The sequence below is a fragment of the Emydura macquarii genome, unplaced genomic scaffold (assembly GCF_026122565.2).
Source record: "Emydura macquarii macquarii isolate MOO-44397 ecotype Brisbane River unplaced genomic scaffold, CSIRO-AGI_Emac_v2 contig_2676, whole genome shotgun sequence".
NCBI classification, from domain to species: Eukaryota; Metazoa; Chordata; order Testudines; family Chelidae; genus Emydura; species Emydura macquarii.
The window spans coordinates 36,555,744-36,582,076 of NW_027132813.1; the positions used below are offsets into that span (position 1 = coordinate 36,555,744).

General features: G+C 39.6%; 1 protein-coding gene across 1 annotated transcript in view; it reads right to left on the reverse strand.

Annotated features, from left to right (window-relative positions):
- Nucleotides 1–327: 327 nt before the first annotated feature.
- USP34 (ubiquitin specific peptidase 34) overlaps nt 328–26,333 on the reverse strand; it is a 244,205-nt gene continuing 218,199 nt past the window's right edge. Inside the window, exons 69-80 of the mRNA XM_067565207.1 lie at nt 24,465–24,622; nt 22,711–22,789; nt 20,257–20,383; nt 19,766–19,873; nt 18,557–18,661; nt 18,307–18,431; nt 17,323–17,446; nt 14,423–14,502; nt 9,314–9,454; nt 9,039–9,185; nt 3,020–3,179; nt 328–1,568 (exon numbers count right to left, since the gene is read on the reverse strand). Coding sequence (XP_067421308.1) covers nt 958–1,568; nt 3,020–3,179; nt 9,039–9,185; nt 9,314–9,454; nt 14,423–14,502; nt 17,323–17,446; nt 18,307–18,431; nt 18,557–18,661; nt 19,766–19,873; nt 20,257–20,383; nt 22,711–22,789; nt 24,465–24,622 — 1,965 coding nt within the window. The 3' untranslated portion in view covers nt 328–957. The remainder of the gene's footprint in view (nt 1,569–3,019; nt 3,180–9,038; nt 9,186–9,313; nt 9,455–14,422; nt 14,503–17,322; nt 17,447–18,306; nt 18,432–18,556; nt 18,662–19,765; nt 19,874–20,256; nt 20,384–22,710; nt 22,790–24,464; nt 24,623–26,333) is intronic.

Consider the following 26,333-nt stretch of genomic DNA (forward strand, 5'->3'; position numbering starts at 1 on the left):
GACACTGGGCTGCAAAAAGAATGACTGAAAATGACAAAAGGGGGAAAAGAGGCCAGAATGGAGCAAAGGCTCATGTCCCACATGATCAATACTGAGGAAAGTGGTAAAAAATTCAGTTGGATTCTTTGTATTTTTAAAATTTTTGGAATGAAGTATATTTTACTTAACTGTCCAAGGGTAAAGTTAATGCAAAGTAGACAAAACAAATGGGAAAGAACTGAGATTTACACAGCTTAGAATGTATTTCTTATTCTGCATTTGTTTCACAGTTCTCAAGCTGTCTTTGGTGAGAAATTTGAAGACTGAAGTAACATATGTAAACAAATGAAAAGTCATCACAATTAGTTTAATGAAGTGCACAGAATAGCGATTGATCATGTCAATAAAAATAAAACAATTAATTTTACATCAAGTGTGCTTTATTTCCTCCACAGGTATTCTGTTAAATAAAGCACCATATATATACTGCCAGGCCACAGCTAAAGAGGATTCTTTACAGAATCAAATTTCTTGTGGTTGTTTAGTATACAAGTAAACTTAATTTTGATAATAAGAACCACAGCGATCTGAGGCAATCTGCCTCTATTATAAGGTACAAAACTGGCACAGAGGACACCATATTATACACAGTAAAAATGCCATAAGTTTAAATTACATCATACAGGGCAAGGAGGCCCTGTTCTCCCATACAGCCATATTAAATGAAAGCCACTACAGTGAACTTTTAATTACATAAAACATATCCATTATCTGATTGCCCTTTAAGAAAAGTACGGTAGATGCAAAAAATGTTTTAATCTGGAGTTCTGCCTGACCAAGAATTAAGCATATAAATCTATCTTGCCATTCAAGCAGAGAGCACTGGACAAACTGAAGCACAAAACAGAAATAAGCAAAACTTATACAAACAGCATTTTTTGAAAAAAAGACTTAAAAGCAGACATGCTCCATCTAATGTCAAGAAGCAGCTTGGTTTCCTTTGCCAGATATCCTTGTGACCACATGAATCGTAGACTCAATGGTCCTACACAGGATGTCTAAAATGTCATGCTGCTGCATGTGACTAAAAAGTCCTCTGGAATGGCCACAACTGATTGATAAACTAGTTTCAGGGTCCTGGGATGGTAAGGCTTGACCATCACAGCTTCTTAAATCTGCTAGGTCAGATAAAACTGCTGAAATTGATGTGGAAGGGAACTCTGAGTCATCCTCAACTGCATTGGGATCCTTGGAACTCTGCAGATCTTTAAATTCTTTGCACTCTTCAAATTTACCATTGCCTGAGTGCTCTTCTGTATGTTGTGACCTAGTAGTTAACATTATGTCTTCAGAAAAGGAAGATGGAACTTCCATTCTGTACTCTTTAACAGAACTATTTTCAGGGGAAGGAGGATCTTGCTCAGTGCCAGGATCAATGATTGAAGAGTCTCTTGTCTCATTATCTGAAGTGCTTGTTGGGGTCAATGCCTCCCTTGGTTCAGTTTTCATATCACTGATGCAGCTGTCTACAGTGTGCTCCTCATCGCTGCTAACCCGTCTTCTTTTTACCGGAGTAGCTCCTTCATCATCTGTAAAACCAACATATAGTTTGCACTGAAGTACATTTATCAGATTTTTTTATATTTACATTCAAATCCTTGAGATCTTTTATTTCATATTTTTCACTTTCATAAACTCTTCTGTATGAAGGCAAACAGCACTCACTAGAGATCTCCTCAGGGGCTCATCAGATTGGAGAGATTCGTTAACTGTAACTGCCTGCTTAAAATTTCACTTCCTTTAGATTCTTGTATATTGCAGTAGTGGTTGGAATCAGCAAATCTGAAGCTCCAGTGTTAAGAGGATAACATTAGCTCTTTGCAGCAATGACTGTCTTTTTGTTCTGTGTTTGTGCAGCACCTATCATAAGGGGAGCCTGGTCCATGACTAGGGCTCCTAGGTGCTACTACAATACAAATAATAAATAATGAGAATAATAATAATCTTTTTTGTTTGTTTAAATGGATTTCATGTAATAACCGCTCTTTAATATGCTCAGATTTGTAAAAGATTTCCTTGTCCACAGTAAGTGTAATTGTTCTGGTCCAAGGAAGAAATTCTGGTTCCACTGAGATCAATGGTAAAACTCCTTTTGACTTCTCTACAACCAAGATTTCACCCCATGTGTTTTGGATTGACAATGCATACGATTATTATGTGTACAGCATTATTAGTTTGGACAATACTGTATGGATAAATAAAACCAGGGTCCCTTATCCGAGAAGCTTGCAATCTAGTTTACAAGTGACAACAGGGAGAGATGAGAGTGAGAAGTATCACGCAAAGGAAACCAATAGGTAAGATTTACGTACTATAGCCTTATTACATCACATACAGACTGTGTCAGGTCCTGTTGTTTATTCCATTTCAGTATGCAAATTAGTCAAAATTAGGATTGTGCTTGTGTCTCTTCTTTTTATGGCCAAGGAGTGGAATCAGCACAAGAAGGCTAGCCCAAGGAAGTAGGTGCTGACAGAATATTTTAAAAAGGGGAGGGAGGCTCTATATTTGGCAGATTATTTCAGACATGGGGATGACATGGGAAAAAGACACAAAAACAGTCAAGGCTAGCAGAGCTGGCATAGCAGAGTATGAGAGAGGGAGTGGGAGGAGATTAAACAAGTTATACACAGAGAAGTAATATGTGGAGCTTTGAAAGTGAAGACAAGGTTTTAATTCATGTTACAAATGTGAAACCAGTGAAGGGGATGCTACAGTAAAAGCAGTAAGCAAGGAAAATGATTTTTGCAGAAGAATTTTGGTTTATCTAGAGAAATGCAAGGCAGAAGTTAGTTAAATCAGAGAAAAGATGGTTGCTGTAGTCTTACTGGGCCATTTCCAAGATATGGACCTGAATCTTTGTGGTAGATATTGAGCTGGAAATGTATAGAGGAAGGATTGGCAGGATATAGCAATAGCGTGGATGTGCGAGGTAAAGGGCAAGGAGTTGAAGATTACACCAAGGTTACAAAAGGCCAACCTTTAGTTTTTCTTTCTTTGGCTTCTTGCTCTTGTAATGAGTTCCTCTGTTGTTGACAAGCCCTGGATTTGTTTAGCAGTTCTTGCAAAGTTGGAATTAGGGCTGAATTCAGCTGTTTAGGTGTGTGCACTGAAAGCAACAAAGCAAGTGCTCGAAGGTCCTAGAAAAACAAAAATCAAACAAACATGATTACTAAAATACTTCCAACTCTAAATTTACATTAATTCTACATACATACACTATTTACAACTGACAGGTTGATTTGTGTAATAAGTAGAGACCTTACCAGATGTTCTGAACCCTTTTCTACTTCCAAAAGAATAGATTACTAAACTTTGTTTACACTATTGAAATTTCCCAAACTTTTCCCTCTAGTATTAGCGATGTTGTTAGTGTAGACAAAGACCTACTGTAAAAGAGTTGATAATATTAACTTGTACAGTGTAGAATTAACCTCCTTGGTTAGATTTCTTAATGCTTAATTCCAATGCATTTTACATTAGTTCTGAACAATGAATAAAACTATGGTTGCCAACCTGACCATGGAAAACCCAGCAACAGTTTTGGAAGTTTTGTGTTCTGTAGAGATGGCAATGAATTGGGAGAATTAAGAAAATGTAGAATTACTTGGGATGTTTCTGTCAATCCCCAGCTATTTCATACTACTGCTGATATCTAATCTGGGAATAACTGCACTGATTTCCTGTGTGAACAGTGTGCTCTGCAAGTGAGAATGCTGAAAAGATTGTCCCATTTTTAGTCTCCAGACCATGCCTTAAGTGTGGGCTCCTAAACCCAAAAGATCTTGTCATTGAGAGATGCATTGTAAGATATCACAATATACATTGGCCAATCTACATTATTCTGTTATGTAAACTTTATTGGTTAAGTCACTGATATGGGGTCTAGACCAGTGTTAATTAAAATATGTCACTGACCTCTTTTCGATGGTGCTGACCTTTTGTGTCAATGAAGAACAAGTAAAATGAAGAAAAATGAAAAGAAAAAGGAGTAATTCTTTCCTTCTTGTTGGACCAATTACACTTAGAACAATGGAAACAGAACTTTTTATGATTACTAAATATTGAATAAATGGGTGAGCTTTTTCTAAATGGAAGTTACCTAACAAGAAAGGAATATTAAGAATTTTTTAAGAGTCTGTATAGATGAGTGGTTAGAGGTGAGGACGAACTTTGAAGTCCTGGATTTTATTTCCCAACACTACCTTTGAGACCTTGTGCAACTTTATTTAATAGTGAGAGTCTAATCTGAAAACTGTGCTAAAATGGCTCTCTCTTACTCAGCAGCTATGTTCCTCTGTGTATATTCAGTAACATATTTACTCATGTCATTGACAAATATAAGTTTTCATTGTTTTTTACTCCTCTTGGTCCTGCAGAGCCAATAGAGCTACAGGACAGGAAGCTGGATTCTATGTCTTCTGTGCAGCAACAAAATTGCTTACTAATTTCCAATTAGTTATCCCTGTACAAACCCACTGAAGGCAATAGTGTTGCACAGGTGTCACAAGGCCTAATTTGGTCTTTATTACTGGTGATGATATATGGAAAGGAAAATAATCTAGCCTGATTCTCAGAGCTAGGTTGAGTTAAAAAAGGTTGCAGTTGAAAAAACCCATCATTTTACTTGAAAACTGGATACATCTGATACAGAAATCATTGAGACACAATAAATACGAAATACAATCATGTCAATTTTACAGTGAGAGTAGAAAGTAGCTTCTGTACATGTTTGTTTCTAGGAGAATAAACCCTTAAATTCCTTGCATGAAGCCAGACAACTTGTAGAGTCCCAGGACTTCCCCAATAAATTCTATTTTTGAACAGTAGACAGGAGGAATTTCTCTGTACTGATCAGTAACCCTAGCACATTGAAAGTGGACTGAATGGTGGCTACACTGGAGAGAATCTGAGCCCTGGACCAACCTCTTCTTACCAGTCAGTCATCCAGGTAAGGAAATACACAGACTCCTGACTTTCACAGTAATGCTGCTGCTACAGCCATGCATTTTGTGAGGGGCTGCTGTTAGTCCGAAAGGCAGTATAGTGAATTGGTAGTGGAATATGTTGATTATGATGCTGAGAAATTTGAGGAGGCGCTAGTGAATTGCCACATGAAAGTAAGTATTCTTTAAGTTGAGAGCTGCATACTAGTCCCTGGCATTTAAGGAAGGGATAATAGAAGCTAGAGTGACCATCCAGAATTTCATTTTCTTTAGGTATTTATTTAACTGCCTTAGATCTAAAATAGGCCTGAGATCCCCTCTGCCTTCAGGATAAGGAAGAAACGGGAATAAAATCCCTTCCCTCTGAACAACATGGGAACTTCCCCTATGACCTCCCACAAGGAGGAGAGACTGGACTTCCTGAAGTTGCATGCTCTCGTGAGAGTGGTCCCTCAAGAGAGACAGGCATGGGGGTGAGGGTAGAAATAAACTGAAGGGTGTAGCTCAGTTCCACTGTGCTTAAGAGCCATTGATCCGTGGTGGTGCGGGTCTAAGCACTTAGGAAGTAGGATATGTGATTGGCTAAAATAGGGGTCAGAAAAGATGTCACTGTGGGAAGTGATATATGACTCTCGACCAACAGGTCAAAATGTTTTGAAAATCCAGGTGGCCTAGAAGAGACAGCAGCTGCAGAGGAGGGTGCAGGAGGAGGACGTCTCTTGAAACTCCTGTTTGCTGCTGGTTTATAGATTCCCCAGAGACTTACGGGTCGTTCGAGACTGTGCAGACTCTTATCCACTTTACTGGAAATCGGTGAAGGGCCTTCAAACGAAAGATCCTGAATTGTTTGTTGCAACTCCTGGGGGAAGCTGGACACCAGCAGCCAAGATTAATATGGTATCAAGATGGTAGAGGCCATAGCTCGAGCCACTGAGTCTGCTACATACAAGCTTGCCTGCAATGTCATTCTGGCAACTAATTTGCCTTCCTCCACTAAAGCAGAGAGTTCCTGCTTTGTGTCATCAGGAAGCTTGTCTTTGAATGTCAGGGTATGATCATACAGGCTGAAATTGTATCAACCTAGCAAAGCTTGCTCATTCGCAATCCTGAGCTGTAAACCTCCTATGAATTAACAAATCTTGCTGAACAAATCTAGCTTCTTTGCTTCCTTTCCCTTTGGACTAAAGGCTTCATGTCCTTGCCTCGCCTTTTCATTGGCAGCTGCAACCACCAGAGAGTCAGGAGGAGGGTGATTGTAAAAGTTCTCAAATCCCTGTGAAGGGATATAATATTTTTTCTCCACCCTTTTGGCCATGGGAGGCAGGGAAGAAAGGGTCTGCCATTAAATCCTGACAGGTTCCAGGATAGCGTCATTAATAGAGAGAGCTACCATAGAGGGTCCTGCTGAGGCTAAAACGTCCACAGGCCTCTGTGACCTTTCTAATACTTCTTCTGGCTGGGCATCAATAGCTGCAGCCACCCTCCTCAACAAGTCTTGATGAGCTCTAAAATCATTAGGAGGGAGAGATTCTGTCATTACCACCTCATCAGGTGACAAATAAGAGGAGGCTAAAGGTTGATGAAGAGGTCCTTCCTCCAATTCTCTGTGCGGTACTGATCCCGGAACTGGAGGAAAGGAGGATGGTGACCTTCCCATAGATCAGGGGTCGGCAACTTATGGCACGTGTGCCAAACATGCCATGCGAAATGATTTTGAGTGGCATTCACACTCATGCTGGGCCCACGCCACGTGGGAGAGTGGAGGGGGAAGGAGTGTGGCCAGGAGGGGGGAGTGGCTGGTGCGCGGTGCTGCTTGGGGCTGGGATCAGCTCCTGGCCAGGGCGCTGGGTCCATGTCATGTGGGAGAGGGGTGGGAGGGGAAGGGGCAGGGCCGGGAGGTGGGGATGAAAACTTGGTACACCACTAACGAAAGGTTGCCAACCCCTGCTGTAGATGCTCCTGGCACCTGGTTGATGCAGAGGTGTGGGGAGGGAGTGGAGACTTTCTGGACTGTGGAGGGAAGCCCCAAGAGATCCAGAACGGCCATTGGTATGGAGGTGGAACCCAATTCTGACTCCTAAAATGCTGAGGTGGACAGGTACCTCACTGGGGCTGTTGGTCAAGCTTACATCAGGACACAACAGATCTGACTTCCAAGTCCAATGAGGAGTCCATTTTCTCCAAACATGGGGTAGCTGAATTCATCAGTACCCAACAGCGGGGCTGTGAGTCTGGAAAAGCAGGAACCAGTAAAATTATCACTGGCTAGCCTCTAGAAACAATCCTACGCAGAAGAACTGTGACCACAGAAGTGGCCAGTACCAAGTGGTGCTCTGAGGCTGGAGTTGAGACCACAGGAGCATGTGGTTCCAATGTTGGTTCCGTGTGAGGCTCTTGAATCGCCTGTACCAATAAGCTGAGTAACAACCTGGCTGCCTCGAATGCCTCAGGTGTTAACAGCACCGGAAAAGGTTCTTGAGTCTGCATTACCAAGAGGTGCGTTGATGTTTCGCAAACTGGTCTCAATGGACCCTTCCTGGATTCCGGAGTCAGCAATCCTCCTGGCTCATGAACTGCTCCAGATGGTGCAACATTTCAGGACACCCCAGGAGTCCTTGTGAGGCTTGGCGCCTTCCTATTGGAGGGTCCTGGTACTGAATCCTTAGAAGACTTACACAATCTCTTCTTAGGCACTGGCAATGCTGATCTGGCTGATGACGCCGTAAGAACAGACTTGGACGTGCCTGGTACCCGCTCAGAGTGGACGGGTTCTGACGATGGACGAAGTGCAGAATCCATGAGCAGGAACTTGAGTCTGGCAGCCCTGCCTTTTGTCGGACACTGTTTGAACACCCTACAAATGTGATATCTGTCACTCACATTCACCTCTCTCAGACACTTACAGCAGCTGTGATGAGGGTCACTGTCACATGAATGACAGGCCTTGAAGCCAGGAGAATGGGGCATCAGTCTGGTACCAATCCCAGTACCCAACCTGCCATTGGTAACCCCACACTAAAAGGACAGTTATAGGTATAAGTTTACAATAGTATTTACAGAACTACTATATAAGACTAAAATTAACACTGCAGATACTACACACACTGAGGGACGAAAGATATGAAGAAACAAAGATCGCAGCTCCAACAACCATCACTGGCAGTAGCAAGGACCTGAGAGGGGTCGGGGGCAGTGTGGCCCTTTATACCTGTGTGCAGTGGTATGAGGTACCAGAGGGCGCTCACACTGGGTATGGCTAAGGGAAAAATCTCTGACAACTGTGGATGAGACATGCATACACCTACAGTGGAATACATATATGCAATCACTTGAAGAATTTGTTTTATTGTGAGAAAGCAGCCCAGGGAAAACAGCCTTGGAATTCTTGGAACTGGATTGAGAGAGTTTACTTTTTTTGGCTTACAAAACATGCAAAGGGAAACAAGAATAGAACAGGTGCTTCCTAAGCTTCTTTAATGTTTTCCTACATTTTTCAATCTTTGGGAGGATCTAACATCTGTGTCAGAGAAATAATCAGAGGTGTTGGATGAAGGCCAAGAGGGTAAGCACTTTTTCCATATAACTGTAGGTGAGCACCTCAGGAATGACTTTTATCAGATCTTGACTCCACTCACAGAAAGGGTCCCTTGGGCTGGAATGACAACAGCTCACCCATATGATACAGAAAAAGAACATGGGGAAACAGAGAGTGAAAAAGTAGGTAGCAGAGAACAAAAAAAGACTGATAGAAGAAAAATTTTGGAGAGACCAGAATGGCATTCCAGAGCGATCTGCGTATTTCCTTGGTAGAGCAGAGATTTCTAGCTGGAAGTTGGTGAGCAGTCCCCTTCATCCAGGGTTCGCATGATGGACACATCCAGTTGTCTCTCACCAGTTGGCAAAGGGGACCTTGCCTATGTATATAATTTCAGTCAACATGCACATTCTCTAAAGTGAATCCTCACACTGGATACAATCTACTGAAGCGCTGCCATAGAAAGTAAATTTGTTTTTAAAAGTTTTGTTATTTTAATGGCTTTGAAAAAATCTTACCCCATTTAAGGTAGAACTTGCTTTGGAAATTTCAACTCGCTGGCTGCTGAAATCGGATTCTAGGCTTTGATATTGATTTATTAGATTTGTAACTAGAGTATTGATTAAATTGGCACAGTTTGCTTCAGAAAACACCTGCCCCTGGACCTGTAAGAGAACACATTTATTTCAAAACTATGAAAAGATCGGAATTGTGCAAAATAAATATCATAAACTAATGTGATGTATAATACTGCATATTTCCATTAAATATGAACACTTAAAATACCACATACCTTTAGAAGAAAGTGGGTCAAGAATGTGTACACAATGTTGTTATTAAGAAAGGTCCTTTCATCCATTAGAATACATTTAATATATTCTGCAAAAACTGGATCTTCACACAAGAGCTTAACACAGTTCTTTGACATAGCAGTCTAAAGAGGATAGAAAAAATACTTTGCAATATAATGCTGCAAAATTAACATTGAAATTATGACACTAATGAGAGCATTGTACATAATTATCTATTAAGGGCAACTGAAAGAATAGGTAGCCTCTGGAATAATTCCTGCAACATTAACTATCATTATGAATAACTAATGGGGTCCCCTAATCCTGCTAATTATTTAATTCATACTGAAAATGTTTGCCAGGCATTAATTAAAATAAGGACTAGTAAAGGACAAAAAGAAATTAATTCATGTTATTATCTCTTGATTCATCTCATTTTATGTGGGGATGGAAGTTTGTCAGAAGTAGTTTTAATTTCACAATTTTAATCTCACAAATTTAGTGAGATCCATCTTCCCTGGTCTGTGAAGCAACTACTGCTCCCTCTTCTGGGGGTGAAAAGGGCCCTCCAGCTGTGGCACTAGTGGTGGTCTGCTGCAAAAGGGGACAGGAGCCAGATCTTGAGAGGTCTCAGCCATGAATCATGTTAAAAATTTAACTTAACAGTTTTTATGTTCACAAACTACAGTAAAAAAGGGTTACTCACCAGTAATTGTTCTTTAAGAGCATGGTCTCTGCATATTCACACTTGTGCATTATGGTGCCTCTGGCATCAAGCTGTGGAATATTACTAGCAGGCACTTTCTATTGGAGCCACTAGCCCCTTTATCTTGGTAACCCCAACCACCCTTCAGCATGTTACCTAATTTAGGAATTCATTACCTGAGGGCTGGTCTACACCGGTGGCGGCAATCAAGGGGAGATACACAAGCAGCGCACTTATGTTCACATAGCGCGGTGTCTTCACCTACCATTTGACTCTGAATAAGCGGGGGAGGGGGGTGGAAGTTGTGAATATGCAGAGGCTATATTCCTGAAGAAAAGTTACTTGCAAGTAATCCCTCTTTCTTCTTTGACTGGCCTCTGCATAGTCCCACTCATGGAAGTACAAAGAGTATAATCCCTAGGACATTCTAGGTGAACAAGGATGGTAACAACTGTCAAAATGAGCATCAGTTCTAGATGGCAGGTCAAGAAAATATGGTGACCACCATTCCACTCTCCCATGAGACCTCTGTGAAGTATTATTTTAAAACATATACCGAGCTACAAGCAACAGCTTGGAAGTGCTGTGAAGAAGACAGAATGCCTGCAATAGGTGTTGCCTTTGGGTTAATTGGATACCTTTTGATATATGCAGGTAACTGAACAGCTGACAAGTCTTAACAAGGGTGTAAAAGAGACCTGGGAAATAGACAAGTTAGTGGTCTGTTTGAGATGGAAACAGATATAAGACTCCAAATGGGAATTGAAAGCACTCATCGTGTCACATTCCTCACATGGACTCCTGTTTATAGAGAACTGGCCATTTATCTCATGAAGTCCAGGAAATAGCTATAGATATGAGAAGTTCCTCTTCTAAACTGTTAGGTACAGATGATATTTTGACAAATAGCAAACCAGAGATCCAGAAAGCTTTGAGAAAGAAGACTCCAATTCCAATTCAAAAGAAATACATACAGCACAGGGAATAACCCTGGAATGACCACCACCCACTGTGGTCCTCACAGCACAACTGAACATACCACAATAAAGAAATCCAGATTCCTTAATGCAGTGTTTCTCAACCTTTTAAGTAGCAAGTGCCTCCTAACTTCTGCAAATTTTAATAAGTACCCCAACACTCAATTTTCCACTCTGAGAAATGCAATCTTTTCCCCCTTTACCACTGGACAACTGTATTTCTCGTAAAGCAGGAGAGTTCTGAGTTCTGCTATGCTGTGTGGCTGTGGCAGATCACAAAATCCCCCTGCTGTTTCTCCCCTCCTTCCCCCTCTCCTTCCTCCATATAGGAGCCAGCCAATCACTATAGCCTGATGGCGGGGTCAGGTGCTGTTCTCCTCACACAGGCGGGAACTTATGAGATATGAGCAGGCATTAGCGGCCCACCAGAGTGGATAGCAATGCTCCCCATGGCCGTCCCTAGGGAGGTGTGGGCCTGGGGAAAATCACATTGTGTGGGCCCCTCTTAACATTTTTATACTAGTAAAATCTGGGGCTGTCATAGTTGTCAATTTCACTGCCCAGCTAGAGTAGTGAAATTGACAAGTAAGTCTGCAAGTAGAATCTGCTCCAGGACTGGGTAAGCTGCTGGGCTCTCTGCCTGGCTTTCAGGGAACCGGGCTTTGAGCTGGGCAGGGGAGCTGCCACCTGGGCAAGTTACAAGCGGCTGCCACCTAGCTGCCAGCCCAGGAGGTGGGCGACTGCTACCCAATCCAAGCTGGGGCAGAGGAGGCTTCCATGCAGGCTGGTACCTAGGGATGTGGACAGGCGGCAGGCAGCTGCTGCCCATCTTCAAGCCAGGGCGCGGGAGGCTGTCTCTCGGTTCAAAGCCAGGGCACAGGTGGTAGCCATCCAGCTGCGAGCCCAGCTCGCAGGGCGCAGGAAGCTGCTGTCAGGCTCCCACCTGGGAGCTGGGACTGGCTGGGACGTGGGCGGCTGCCACCCGGCTTCCCAAAAAGACGGCAGCTGCTGCCTGGTGTCCTGCCTCCCCCAGAAGCCGGCTGCTGCCTGCTTCCCTTCAATGGGTTTTTTGCTGCGTACCCCCTGCCTGTATCTCGCATACCCCCAAGGGTACGCATACCACAGGTTGAGAAACTATGCCTTAATGCAGTCATGAAGGTAAAGCAATAAGTAACCCTATGGGTACATGGAGCAATCCTTCAATAAATTAGGGTATTGCAAAGTGAGTAAGACCCATTGTCCTGAGCATCTGAGGGCAGAAGCTGAAATCACAGCCCCTTCCACTTAGAAGAATACGTAACATGGTCCAGGAATGTTAAAAAACATAGAAGTCAGGGTGCTAGCCCTTGACAATTCAGGATCAGGTGGAGATTCTTAATCTAACCGAAACACAAAGATCTAGTAATCTGGAAAGTGATGCTAACATCAGACATAAGAAGGTTGAACTAAACTTCCAAGATTCTATTATGGCTATTGCAACATCTTGGCTGAGTCTCATCTGATCTGCAGACAGATCTCCTGAAGCAATGGAACTAGAGGAAACATGCAGTCGAATTCCTGACTCCAGCTGAGATATGGATTTTGTCAGTGATACTGGGCTTTGTCTGGCCTCAAAGTAGAGCTGGAGACAATGAGTGTTGTGCTTGATAATGAACAGGCCTAGTCTGAACTTTCCCTTTATATAATACCAAGCGGACACCTAAGTAAGACATTTGTACTTTTGGCAGATGAGTCTCTGGTCTTGATCAATGGGAGAAAGTCTTACAGGCTAGACAAATCGCTTTCAACTCCAGACCCTAAAGTGGAAGCTTTCATTTCCAACAGTGACCACAAGCTATAAAAGGGTTGAGAACAAGACAATCATCTTATTCCATCTGGAAATATCACTGTCTATAGTAAGGGAAGCAAGAAAGGAATTTCCTGATGAACATGTGTTATCTTTACCTTCTGGATCTCAAAACAACCTGAGATGTAAGTGGCCCTGTAAGTAGCATCAATAATGCATGTTTCCTTTTGTGATCAATCTTTTGGAGGCCAAACAAAGGCCTGGAAAAAAGGTATCACCAGTTACACTGATAAGGAGCTGTCTGTAGACCAAAGTCTAGATATAAATGTTATTGCATGAATGATTTGGCATCTGAGATGGAAAAGGACAGGATAGCAGTGTTCTCACTTTTTTTAATGCTGCTTTAAAAGCAAAGCATCTTGTGGATACTTGTGGCTAGTTGGAGTGATATAACAGAGCTGGGTTTTGTCGCATGAAAAGGACGGATATAATGCCAATGTCACCTTAGAAGATAGCAGTTTGCCTACAGCCTTGCCATATTGTTGTTTCTTTATTTTTCTGATTGAAAAAGACTGCTAACTAACTGTTAATCTAACTAGAAAGAAAATAGGCCCAAAAGACAAAAAACCAACCAAACAAAAAAACAACCTGCCAAGAAAAGTACTGAAGACATTAGGTGTGATTTAAGCTTGCTGCACCTTCAGTGGTTAAAAAAGGAAGAGCTGGGTCCACTCCATCTTTTACACCCTGGCATGCTTTGCAAGGGAGGGAGGGGAGTGAGTGGTCCCAAAAGACAATGCTCCCTAGAAAAATTCTACAGCTTAAACGCCAGACGTACCATATCCCCCAAGTGGGAATACGCAGCCATTGTGCTATTAGTGTTAACGCTGTGTCATGATTTCCATTATAAACCATATATTTTTATGGTTTTAGAACTTGGTCATATACATCTCTTTAAGCCTGCAACTTGACAAGTAACCAAGGGTGATTTAATTTTTTAAAACTTTTTTTGAAAAAAGTTTGTAGTTGTTTTCACATAAGCGCAGGAGTGCTAATGGGTGTCCTGGCCAAATTTTAACTTAGGCAAGTATATTCTAATTATCTAAATTCCTCCTGCACTTGCAACTAGATAAGGTATTCCTCACTCCCTATCCTAAACTGCTGGGTGAAATAGTTGTATGCTATGAAAAAATTCGATTCTAGCTCTACAGATGAGATTTATTATATCTATATTGTACTTTTCATTGTGATACCCTCTGAAATGGTTGGATTTCAATAGTGGATAAAGCCTACTAATATTTATGCACGTGTGTAGAGTTATTAACATACATAACTGTTTGCAGGATCAGAGCTATACAGGGACTACATATCAGTTAGCTTTTTTTTTTTTTTTAGATCCTTCAGGATGAAAGTCACAATGCAAACACAAGGTATTACTAATTTTGTTAAAATTTCATCTTAAAAATGTCAAAGTTGTGAACAAATTAACAACATCCAGTATATTTAAACAGTGTACTGAATTTAATTAGTAATGAGTCTTATGAATTACTGATTAAAAAGTAACTAGCTTTAAAGCATTTACAGTTGTCACCCCTTGTAAATATTCTTGTTCAATTAGCTCTCAAACCCATTTAAGTTTTACCTGAGTCTGGCATAGTTCAGTCCAAAGTTTGGGAAACAATGCAAGATGAAGTGGTAAACCTTCATAAGCAACTAGGACACCTGAAATTTTAAGAGAAAACAAAACTGCTGACATAAAGAACTACCTAAAACTGATCTTTGTAGAGTACATTTATTTTTTAACCCGAACAGTTTTGAAGCACCATAAAAATTCAGAGGACTATATCCTAAACCAATTACATATGACCAAAATAGCCTAGCATCAACAATGGTTTTTATAGTACAGTTAGTCTACAGAACAGGACTTAGTTCTATATTTTTACCCTGCTAAATCTAAAATGTAGCATTTGATCTCAGTATGTTTTCTTTTAATTCTTTATCTGGAACAATTTATCAGTTTTCATATTTTATTTTGAAAAACAAAGCAGCATGAGCACAACAAACAGATTTGAAATTTTCTAAGCTTCATCTTCACTTGAAGCCACAACTTCATCTAGATAAACCTAATGAAATGGTGGTTAGATGACAGATTTATCAAAAGCAAAGGATATACATTCTTGATACAGCAGAAAAATCCCACACTAAACAGTAATTTTGCTATGTGGTTCATGGCTTGAACAAAGAATGAATGGATGGTTGAATCAATGGTTTAAGGAACTCTTACTTGTAAAAGCCAATCCACACTACCTCCATAATTTTGTAATCAAACAGAGATACGGATCTTACCCAGTTACACAGAAACTTTTCTGACATCAAAACCAGGTTTGTGCATCTCCACCTATCATGGTACCTAACCATATTGTATTCTGGGAAAATCTGAGTAGCAATTCCAGAAGATGTGCACACAGAGCACTATCTCTAAGTGGGGCAATTCAAGTTAGGATGTCCTATACAGAGAGTGCTGGGATGAAGGATGATTGCTGAACTGGTTAGACAGGCACAATTAAAAAAAATAACGTAGTGAAATGGTTATTGAAAGACTAGTCTAGGCTTCTGGCAAGGGTGAAACAGCTGCCACATGTGCAGGTACAAACCATTTTCACTAACTGAGTACAAACTCAGCTAAAAGTTATAGTGTGGTCAGGTCCTAACTCACGAACTGGAATCAAGCCCAGGTCTAGAGTGACAGAGTTGGTGCTCTCTGTTGCCTGTTTGGTTGCTTATGTAAAATGAACTGGTCGTCTCAATTTAGCTATTACTGCACAGATGAGGCGTCCACATCTCAGAAACTGTCAGAGGTGGCACTAATTGGCACACTTGTTAGCAGTCTCAGCAAAACTGAGGATTAAGGCCCAGATTTTTGAAGGTATTTATATATTGCTGTCCTCAGCTTTTGCTCCTTAGGGAATTCTGTACCAAACAAATAAAAATTTGGCACCAAAAAAAAAAAAAAAATATTTAGCCCACAATATTTTAAAATTCTGCAAAATTCTTCAAATTTTATTTGTCAACAAATAAATGTGGAGGTTTCAACATGGCAGTTTGGAGCACAGGCCACTGGCTCTATCGAGGTGGGAGATCACTCTGCAGGTGCCCCCCTGGGACCGTGGTGAGGCTGCACCACATCCTGACACAGCACAAGGGCCAGGCCTGCCTCAGAAACATTTGGGGGCGCTGCCCCTCTGCATCAGGCACACCAGATGTGGACAGGCAGGTTCAGCTTGGGAAGATCCAAGTGCGAAGAAGCTTAGTGTGGGAGGATCCAGATGTGGAATGGGAGGGTTCTGTGTGGGGTAATCTGGGTGTGGGCAAGTTGGGGGGGAGCGAACTGGCTGGGATCTGGATGCACAAGAGCTAGCTGGGGGTTCTGGGTGCACTGCAGGGAGGATCCAGGTAAAGATGGCTGGGGCTCAACAGGGAAGGTATAGGTGGGGGGCGACGGGGCCGGGTGCGGGGGAGGAGTCTGCGTGTGTGGAGTTCAGTGGGGGTGGGGTGCTGGGGGGGTGGGGCTTGGTGGGGTGGGGGTCTGGGTGCAGCTAGTTGGGGCTCAGTGGGGTGAGAGTCCGGGGGACTCATCTGGGTGGTCCAGGTTCAGTGGGGGTGGCTCGTCAGGATGGAGGATCAAGTGCAGGGGGTTCAGTGGGGGGTGGTCTGGTGCAGGGGTGGGGATCCAGATGCAGGAGGGCGGAGCTAAGTGGGGGGTGGGGGAGAAGTCCTGGTGGAGGGAGGTGGGTTGGTGGGGGGGGGGTCTGGATGCGTGGGGGCTCTGTCTGCAGGGGGGATGCGGATTTAGATGTGGGGGGGGTCAGGATGCACAGGAGTTGGGCAGACGGGGAGCAGCTCCCCGTACAATGATCCTTGCCTCTCTAGCTGAGGAGCGATAGGGGCAGGAAGCAGGGGGTTGGAAGGGAGGGAGTGTGGAGCTTCCTGCAGCCGGGGCAGGTTTCTGGAGGTAGGTCTGATCTAGCCCCAGCCCTAGTTGCTTCTTGCAGGGGAAAAGAAAGTCCCATCCTCCCCTGCCCCCAGCCCAGCTGGGACTACCAGCTGAGCCTGGCGCAAGGTATGAGCTACCAGCCAGGATTTCTCTCTCCACTGGCTGCTCTGGACTCCCAAAATGATGTGTCCGTGCTGCTGTGGAGGGGCGCGTGACTGCTCTTGCAGCTTCCTTTTGCTTCCCCATCAGAAAGTCATTTTTCTACAGGGAAGCAAAGAAATCAGAGGGGGACATAAATTCTGTGCATGCATAGTGGTGCAGAATTCCCCCAAGAGTAAGGTTTGCAATGCATTCCTGATTCAGGAGCCTAAATCCCATTTTCAAAAGGATTTAGGCATTTTGAAGCCTAAATTCTATTGAATATCAATATATTGAATTATATTGTAAAAAAATAAGAGCATAGGTATCTCATAATTACCACTACAAAACATCTCAATGGCTCAGGAAGTCCGTTTAGGTAGGATTTACTGTTTAACTCCCATACTTACTCATCTTAACTAAAGTTTCAGTAAACTTTTCACAGTTGATTGCAACTCGACATAATAGATGGATGAACTGATGGTATGAAAAGAAGTAGTCCAGAAGCATACGATCATAAACATCATCTTTACCCTGAAGATTTAAAAAGATTTCATTTATAAAAAGATTAAGCTTATTAAGCAACTTAGCAACTACGTGACATACCTAAAAAATCAGTTAATAAGCTTATTAAGAGACATAAGTTTTCTACAAATTTAATAATATACTGCTGTAAAAATTGATGAGAATTTCCAAGACTAACTCAAAATAGATGTAATGTGAATAAAATTAGATGCTAATTTCTAGATCAGTGTACATACATTTAAATGCATAAAATACTACTTTTCAGTTTTTAAATGGCATATCAATAACCAGATTAATATCTGTCTGCAAAAGTCAACATTTACTTTAGAGTCAGTTTACAGATAAACATGCCAAAGTCTTCAATATATTTTCTGCATCCAAATTTTTGGATTTATATGCTCAAACACTGGCATGTACAGACCAGACAGTTAGAAATCTAAGCACCATGCATACAAACACAATTTCATGCAAAAACACACAGATGAAAAATGCATATGCAAAAATATGAGCAAGAAAGATGGTCGGTGCAATTTTATAGACTTCTTTTAAAACTGGCTAAAGAATTATTCTTTATAAAATATGGGATCACATTCTATATAAATATTTGTAATGGAAATCCATAATATTACATCATTTTGGGTACAGGCACCACCACATAATTCAAAACCTACTGAGGATAATCTTAAATTACATAAATACAGTTTTTAAAAATTTGCTTACACAGTAAGTTAGTTGGTAAACACATTGTACAAGGCATCATTTTGAAAGCACTCACAATTATGCTTTTTTTTTTTTTTTTTAAATTGCTAATTATGTAATGCCACTGACAGGAAAATAGGTTTCCCCTCTATGTCCATATATGTACATACCTTGCTGGCTTCCACCATTGTAGGCAAGAGGCACATATTGAGTTCAGGACGAGGAGGACGGATATTACTTTTCCCTCCTATTAATTTCAGATTTTCACGACATGGAAAATAAGGTCCAAGAGACACTATAGTGTAAATTAGGATAAAATAATGATAAATTTAAAAGGTCAACACTAGCAGCCCCTCAATGCACACTAAGATCAGTCGTAGTGAAATTCAACTGTAAAATACAACAATTAGAAATACATACTTGGGATATTACTGTGGTGGTATGTACAATGGTTGTGCTGCAGAAATGGAACCAGAGTGTGCAGGAAATCGTGAGGACTTAAAAGCACAAGCTCCTTGAGGACATCTACAAATGAGAAGTTGGTTTTACTGTTACACAAAGTTATTTCTTAGGTATAAACATGACTTATGCCTCATGCATTTGCAAATCTGATCTGTTTGGTATTACTTCTACTAGTGCACATTGTGGAGGCAGGCTTTACTGTGAACAAAATTTAAAGTGAAAACACCTGAATTAATGAAGGTTCCCTTCACCTTTTCCACTAGAAAAAAAAACTGATCAGTGTTATATCAACTTGCCCTTATCAGCCAATAAGAGGGGTGTCAAATTGTAGGAAGTAGAAGCTCAAGAAAATTACCCTCTTTGCTTCTTCTTTACCATATCAGGTCTGACGCCTGGAAAATGACAACCAGCAGCAGGCAGGAGGACAATGACAAGGGCACTCAAAATAACGGGAAAAGGCATATAAATTACATTAAAAAATAGGTTTAATTTGGACAGTGTGTTAGGCCTTCAGAAACAAGAAAAAAAATGCAGATTCTACTCCTTAAAAAAATAAGATAAAAGCCCTTCAGAAGAAGACTGCAAATACAAGGAGACAAGACTTTCTTGGTATGATGTCCATTCCTATAAGTTAAACACCCCATCAGGAGTGAAGAAGCAAAAAACATCATAGCCTTGTACTTTTAAAAGCTATTTAACATGCCTTTTTATTTTTATAGTTGTAATTTTTCAGTAAACAGGGTATAAAAATGGACACAAGAATGTCTTACTGAGAGTAATGAGGTTTCTGTGCTTCACAATGAATGAGTTTTTCCACTATTAGTATTAATGTAGTTACCCTGTGGATGCTAAATTAAAGATCTGAGACTTGATTGTGATCTTACTAACGCTACAGTAAATCCACTGATTTCAATAGTTATTCCTGATTTATACTAGTGTAAGCGAGAACAGAATCAGGCTCCTGGCTTTTAAACAAGTTAGATGAATAACTGGGCATTTAAAATGATGCCTAACAAATCCTAAATATTAATTTTATCTTTGATATACAGGATTAGTAAAATTCTTGAGAAAATAAAAACAAACAATAATTATCAAAATTGTCAAAAAATTAACAAATCCAATGTACAGCACATTTAACCTGACTGCAGTAATATTAATATAACTTACCAATGCAAGCATTTCTAAGTTCTGAAGGACTGTAAGAATTTAGCAAAGTTAAGAGCTTATGGGCAAATTCAATTCGCTCCTGCCACTGGATTAGAGCTTGCTTCACATCTGCAAATACAAAAACATGTTAAATTATTTGTCATCCAACTTCTTGACAACTTTTAATTCCTGAAGTAAGGTAGAGAATGTCAACCTGGAGCAATTAAAACAATCACTGTACCAATTTTATAAACATGATCTTAATCAAGTTAAAAACCTAAGACTTGTCACCAGTCTACTGCTGCCAAAACTATATTATTTATTTTTAGATACAGTTTAACACTTTAAAATTTTATTAATTTATTCACTGGTACTGTCTAGAAAAAGATATGATGATTCCCAAAGGTTACATAGCAACAAGACAAACTATGAAAGAACTTTTGTCCATGAAAATTATTTAGTTCAAACAAACAAAAGCCTTTAATTTCCATAAAAGAAAATCATTACCAAACCTTTTCTCTGAAGATACGGACGTGTTGACTTAAGGACCGAAAGGAATATTGACAAAAGTTCCACCAGGTCACCAGTCACATGACAAGCTGTGGCCTCATGGTACATCATGTGCAATGTGTTAAAGGACTACAAAAATGAAAGTAAAACTTTATACTAACAAATTACAATTTATTATGATTTCTAATTTAATCCTACAGATACTACTTTTATATTTATTTTACTGCCACTAAAAGATGTATCAAAATGTTTTGTGATAGATGCTACCAGTTATAAAATTACTCAAAGAAGAATTCAGTACATACAGTAGATTGTCCAAATAATGAACAGTTAGTTAACTAAGAACAAATGATTCTCAAAAGGAAGTAATTTTAAGTAATGCCTTAATATCATTTCCTACCCTAGTACAGTGTTTTGGTATTATGGAGAGATGGTAGTCTGTCCGTGATTTAGACTTTTGGTTATAAGGTTGATTTTTATCCCACTCCTCTAACGTGGCCAACACAATAGCAATCTGAAATTTCTCATTTTGTGCCAGTGGAAAATGAGTTTGTAAACGCTATTGAAAAACAGAAAAACTCTGCACGCACAGGCAAACTAGTCTGATTCAGGAAACAGAAAAGCTTTGCAAACACATCCAGCATGATTTATAAAATCTGTAAAATGAAGAGCTTTGTGTCAAGGTGAATGCAATCTGTATGCATAGCCTGTGCAGTTTGTAAAATGCATAAGCTAAACACCTTTGGCTCAAGGCAATTACTAAGCCTGCATACGTAGCAGTTGAAGGCCTGGTTTACACTGCCGCGCTGAGCTGATGAGAGATATGCTAGTTACATAACGTCAACATACTTACATCTATGCAGCGTGGCATTTTCATGACACTACGTCAACAGGAGAGTGTCTCCTGCTGACGTTACCTTCCGCCTTTCGGGGTGGTGGACTAATTGAGTCAATGGGAGAGTGCGCTCCCATCAACTAAGCAGGTCTATATAGACCCGTTCAACTGATGCCGCTGCATTGATGTCTGCTGCTGCGGCAGTGTAGACATGCCCTAAAACCCAAAGAATCAAGTATAGACAAAAACACTAAGAATTTAGAAATCTTTAATCTCAATCAATTTGTCTAGATATTGTTAAGGAGTCATGGGAAAGAAGGAGGCTTGCTATTAAGGAGGCATGGAAAAAAGACTTGGATGTATGTATTTCAGAGAACAATGGTTACAGAATAAATCATATATTTTAGTTAAGTTTCTGTGCATTGCTTAGAGACATATGATATAGAATTCTGTGTCAGCTAAATTATTACTATGGCTCTAAAAGAAGCATCTTCTAGGGACTTTAGACTTATAAAGAAATTGTAGAGGTAAAGGCAACTCATATTTCTGGCAATGCCCAATACTGCAAGGATTTTCACTGAGAAGGTATTAGAGAAGATATTTATTCTGACAGAATGCTAGTTATATTTCAAACCTCCAACAGATAAGAAAACACTATATATATTGATCTCCCTCACAAAATAATGAAAATCCTTAATTATAATCTATATTTATACCAGGAGGAAGATTAAGGACACACTGTCAACCCTTTGCAGTGAGGAAATCTATTCTGTTAATGTGGTAGGTTCTTACTGCTGTTCATTTAACATATAAAAACGCCTTTAGCAGACAAGTGACAGCATGTGGTCTAGAATATAATACAGTAGTTACAAGCTAAAGAGCAGCTTTGAAAAGACATTGCTTATATCACACTGTAGCCGTATCCAACTTCCACTGCCTTTAATGGAGTTGGATTGGGTCCAGTGCTAGCCCTTCTGCATGAAACTAATTATCCATGACTAGCACCCTTCAATCAGAAGGTGAACCTTGCTGTTAAGCAACAAAACTAGTTATGCTTTATATCTAGACACAGCTTTGTAATGTGTTGTGCCAAAAAAACCCATAAAGCCAAGTATGATTCATAAATTTATTAGCCTAAATTTCTGACATCTAAACATTTCTAAGAGACAAAAGGCAACCAGCAAAAATTTCAGAGCAAATATAGTTTAACAGGTTTAATAGTTTTATATCAGTTTTAAAAATTTAAGCTGGTTTTACTGTAGAATTGCAGAGTTTTGATTTTGTGATTTCTTAAGAAAAAAAGGTTTGTACAGGTTTTTATAAATCCATCTTTTTTTATATAGCTTTTGCTATTAATAGTCATCGCTGGGAAATTCAAACTTCTGAGATCAACTAGCTAACGATGAGCACTTTAAGATGTCTAGTTTTATAAGTATCCTAGGATTTAATCAGTCCCTCCCCCACTTTTTAGGTAGTTTTAAAATGGATGATACTGTATTTAAAAAATACTTAAAGTAAGCATATTTATCAATAAAGAAGTGATGAGATACCATTCTCTGAGGTGATGAGTCAATGGGAAAGGAAAATGCTCATTTGAATTAAATGACAATGAAATATTTACCTCAGTCATCAGGATTAAGCCTCTATTAAACACAACAAGAAGTCTGTCTTCATCAGATTCTAATAATATTCTGAAGGCACTAGAAAAGAAATAAATGTTTAAACACTGAAAAAACCCATGCTTAAGATACCAGCTTTTCATAATTCTCACAATGCCTTAAAATAATTAAATTCAGCATTAGTGAAATTGTATTTTGAGGCATGAATACAGATCAGGAGAAAATGAAATAAATAATTATTACCATCAGTCCTTTCATTTTATTAGTTTAGAAGTGTTTCTAGTCATGCCAGACATACTTTTAAATCTATCTGCTCTGATGGAAGTAGTACCAACTTCCATCTTTTTAAAACAAAAATTAACATCTCTTCAAAAAATGTTTTATGAACATTTTCTATGAAGATGTTTTAACAAATAATGACTTCAAAGTATTAAAAACCTAAGGAATACTATCCATTCAAAGATGAAGGTTTAAACTTTTCAAAGAATGCATTTTAAGTGCACAGTAGGATGCAATTAAGCACACATTTGAGTATGCAAATGAGTAGAAATATTTCTGTAAGAGCAATTTAAGCATACAGTATAACTAAAAATAAAGGATTTTGCCTGGCCAGTTGAACTGAGCACTCAAATTAAGGGTGCAACTGTACACTAAAAATGGTACTGAGTTTTAAAAGAATTCAGGGACTAGTTCTTGTTCTCACTATATATTAAACTCCCCTCTTTTACTCATTAACACATGTTCCCTCCTACATCAGCTTATACATACAGCTTCTATGTGCTACTGTTTCTTTCACTCAAACAATGGTTTCCAGGGCATTTTCCATGGAAAATAAAGCATTACACCAGAAATTTATGAAAAATAATAATTACACACAAATACAACTAAGTTTGAGCATCCAATTATGCAGAGTATCTGCTTGCATGCTAAGACAGATGACTATGTATGTGCCTTCCTGGGGGTAAAGGATATTTTCTCTTCTCACAAGAGCATTCCAACTCATCCATACCTGGGTTTACACTCTCAGTGAGGTGACCTATGTGACTCAGCCATTTTATGGTCACATCCATAAATAAAATGGAAAAAAAAATCACTACTTTCAGATATTCAACATGGGGCTAAAATTTCAAAAAGGTGCTCCTAAGAACTTTAAGCTCTTTGTAGATGTGATGTATAAAAAAACCTCAGATAAAGCAGAAACTCTACCCCAAAGCCACTATTTCTACGTTGCTTGTGCCTTACAATTTTGCAAGGGTGAGTGAGCTGTCACACACATTCACCAGCTTAGGCAAAATATGGTAGGTTAAGATACAGAAAAGAATGAAATTTCAGCCTTACTACTGAATTTCTAGGCTTTATGGCAGAGAAAATACTTTAATGATACCGCTTTGTTATGGCTTTGTAACATTTTGTTTTGAATAACAATAAATTTATTTTTTTTAAATTGCTGATATTTATTATATTTATTTAGTTCCATGGATGTGGGAACTTATAAATTAAATTATTATTTTCATGAATGACAGGTTTATATATACATATAAAGAGATAATTTCAGTATTTCAAAGACAAATTATATATAACTTTACTGTTTTGTATGTGACTTAAAGACAGTATCATAGCTTTTTTCAAAAAGAAGTGTACATAAAAAAGTAAGATACACTGAAAAATAATTTATGGTATGTCAAATTCTAAAAAGTGCATTTTTTTTTAACCAACAGGATTAAGCTGCCTCACTAATATTTCAGTTCTGAAATACCTTATTAAAGTAGTCCAACAAGACCGTCCATCCAAGCAGCGCAGATAACAGCTTATAGTTGTTTTCTTAAATTGCTTTATGTCTTCTATCTCCTCTTCTCTCATATCTGGCCTCTGAGCTACAAATAGCTGCATGAGGTTGAACAGCTCTTCTACTGCCTAAAACAAACAAAATAAACATTAGGTTAAGGTAATCTTTCCTAATCAATAAATAACAGTTTATAGTCTCCTCTTCATGACTGTGCATTACTTCTATTAAGCAATACATTGAAGTGACGTGAATTTAGAAGACATTTTTATGTATTTTAGAGAAGGGATAAAATCAGAAATACACAGCATTGATATTCTTTAAACATTATCTTATTAAAAAAATAAGAGTACTTAAAAAGAAAAATGCAGCTTCAAAAGTTGTGTATATTTCTACAATTTTCTATCTAGAGTGCTGTCTCTGTTCATCCCTTACTATTTGCTGTGTGAGTTAATGATATTCACCAGATTACATATTTTCAGAAGAAACTGAATTGGCATAAGGTGTTTAAAAAAAGAATATTCTCTATTGCAAGTACACTGAGATGTCCAGATATCTTTCTTGAGATATCTTGATGCTCACTATCAATGCAGATTACTGCTACAACTGCCCAAAGAGATAATATTGAGAAATCCTGATCCATGTGACCACAAGATCCTTGGGCTTTCCTAGAGTAATAGAAAGTCAGTTTCTGCAACAAAGTAAGTACATTATCTGGCAGTTATGATATATAGCTATTTATAATTCTGCACTGCCAGAATCCATTTTCAAGATGCAGAAAACTATTTGAGATAAATCCTGCCCAAGTCCGATATACCTGGAAGGCCCCAAACACAGCAGAACCACCATGGCTCCATGAAGGCAGGTTGCAGAGAGACTTCACCGGATAGCTTAAATCCCTGAATGCAGCAGGATCCTCTCCAAACCATCAACAGAAAGGACATGATCAGTGAGTCTCAAATTATGTAGATACACTGGACAAAACCTCCAGCAGTACAGTACAGGGGAAGAACTACTTTTCTCTGTACTTGTTGGGGATGGCTCCTCTCTACCGCTACAGAGGTCCTCGGTGCAAGATACATGTATTTGGTGTTTACTTAGGAGTCCCTGATTTGTCTTAATATTTTCAATGGATGTGTTTATACTCATACACATGAGAATGTATGATTTATGATATATGTCATGATTTCCCATTGCAAATACTTACAGGAAAGGACAGATTGCATGCTGTGGGGAGCATTTGTACTGAATTTGAGGGAATTTAATAAGTATATTTGCACCAGCAAAAGAGTTACCTTTTCAATAATATCTGAAGTGGTAAATGTATTTATGAGACATGTGTGGTACACAGAATTCCAAGATGTAAGGAGAGGTTACTTACCTTGTGCAGTAACTAGAGTTCTTCTAGATGTATGTCCCTTCAGGTACACATGAGCCTGATTTGCCTTTGATTAGAGATTTCTGGTAGCACTGCCTGTTCAGCCTGTGTACGTGCTCCAGACATCCTCGTGCCCAGTATCGAAGATATAGATAGCTGCTCAAGTGAACCACCCTCAGTTCCTTCTCTACTGTGAAGTCCTGTGAGAGAAAACTCCAAAGCAGAGGGGAAGGAGGGAAGGTATTGGAGAACCCATATGGGGACACACCATAAAGAGCTCTAGTTACTGCACAAAGTCAGTAACCTCTCCTCCTCTTTGAGTAGTGTCCCTCCTATGGGTACTCCACTTCAGGTGACTTTCAAGCAGTATTCTCAGAAGGGTGAGGGGGCTTCGAATTAGTTATAAAACTGAAGACAGAACAGCATTGTCAACCATAGCATCAATCTGGAAACATGAACCAAAG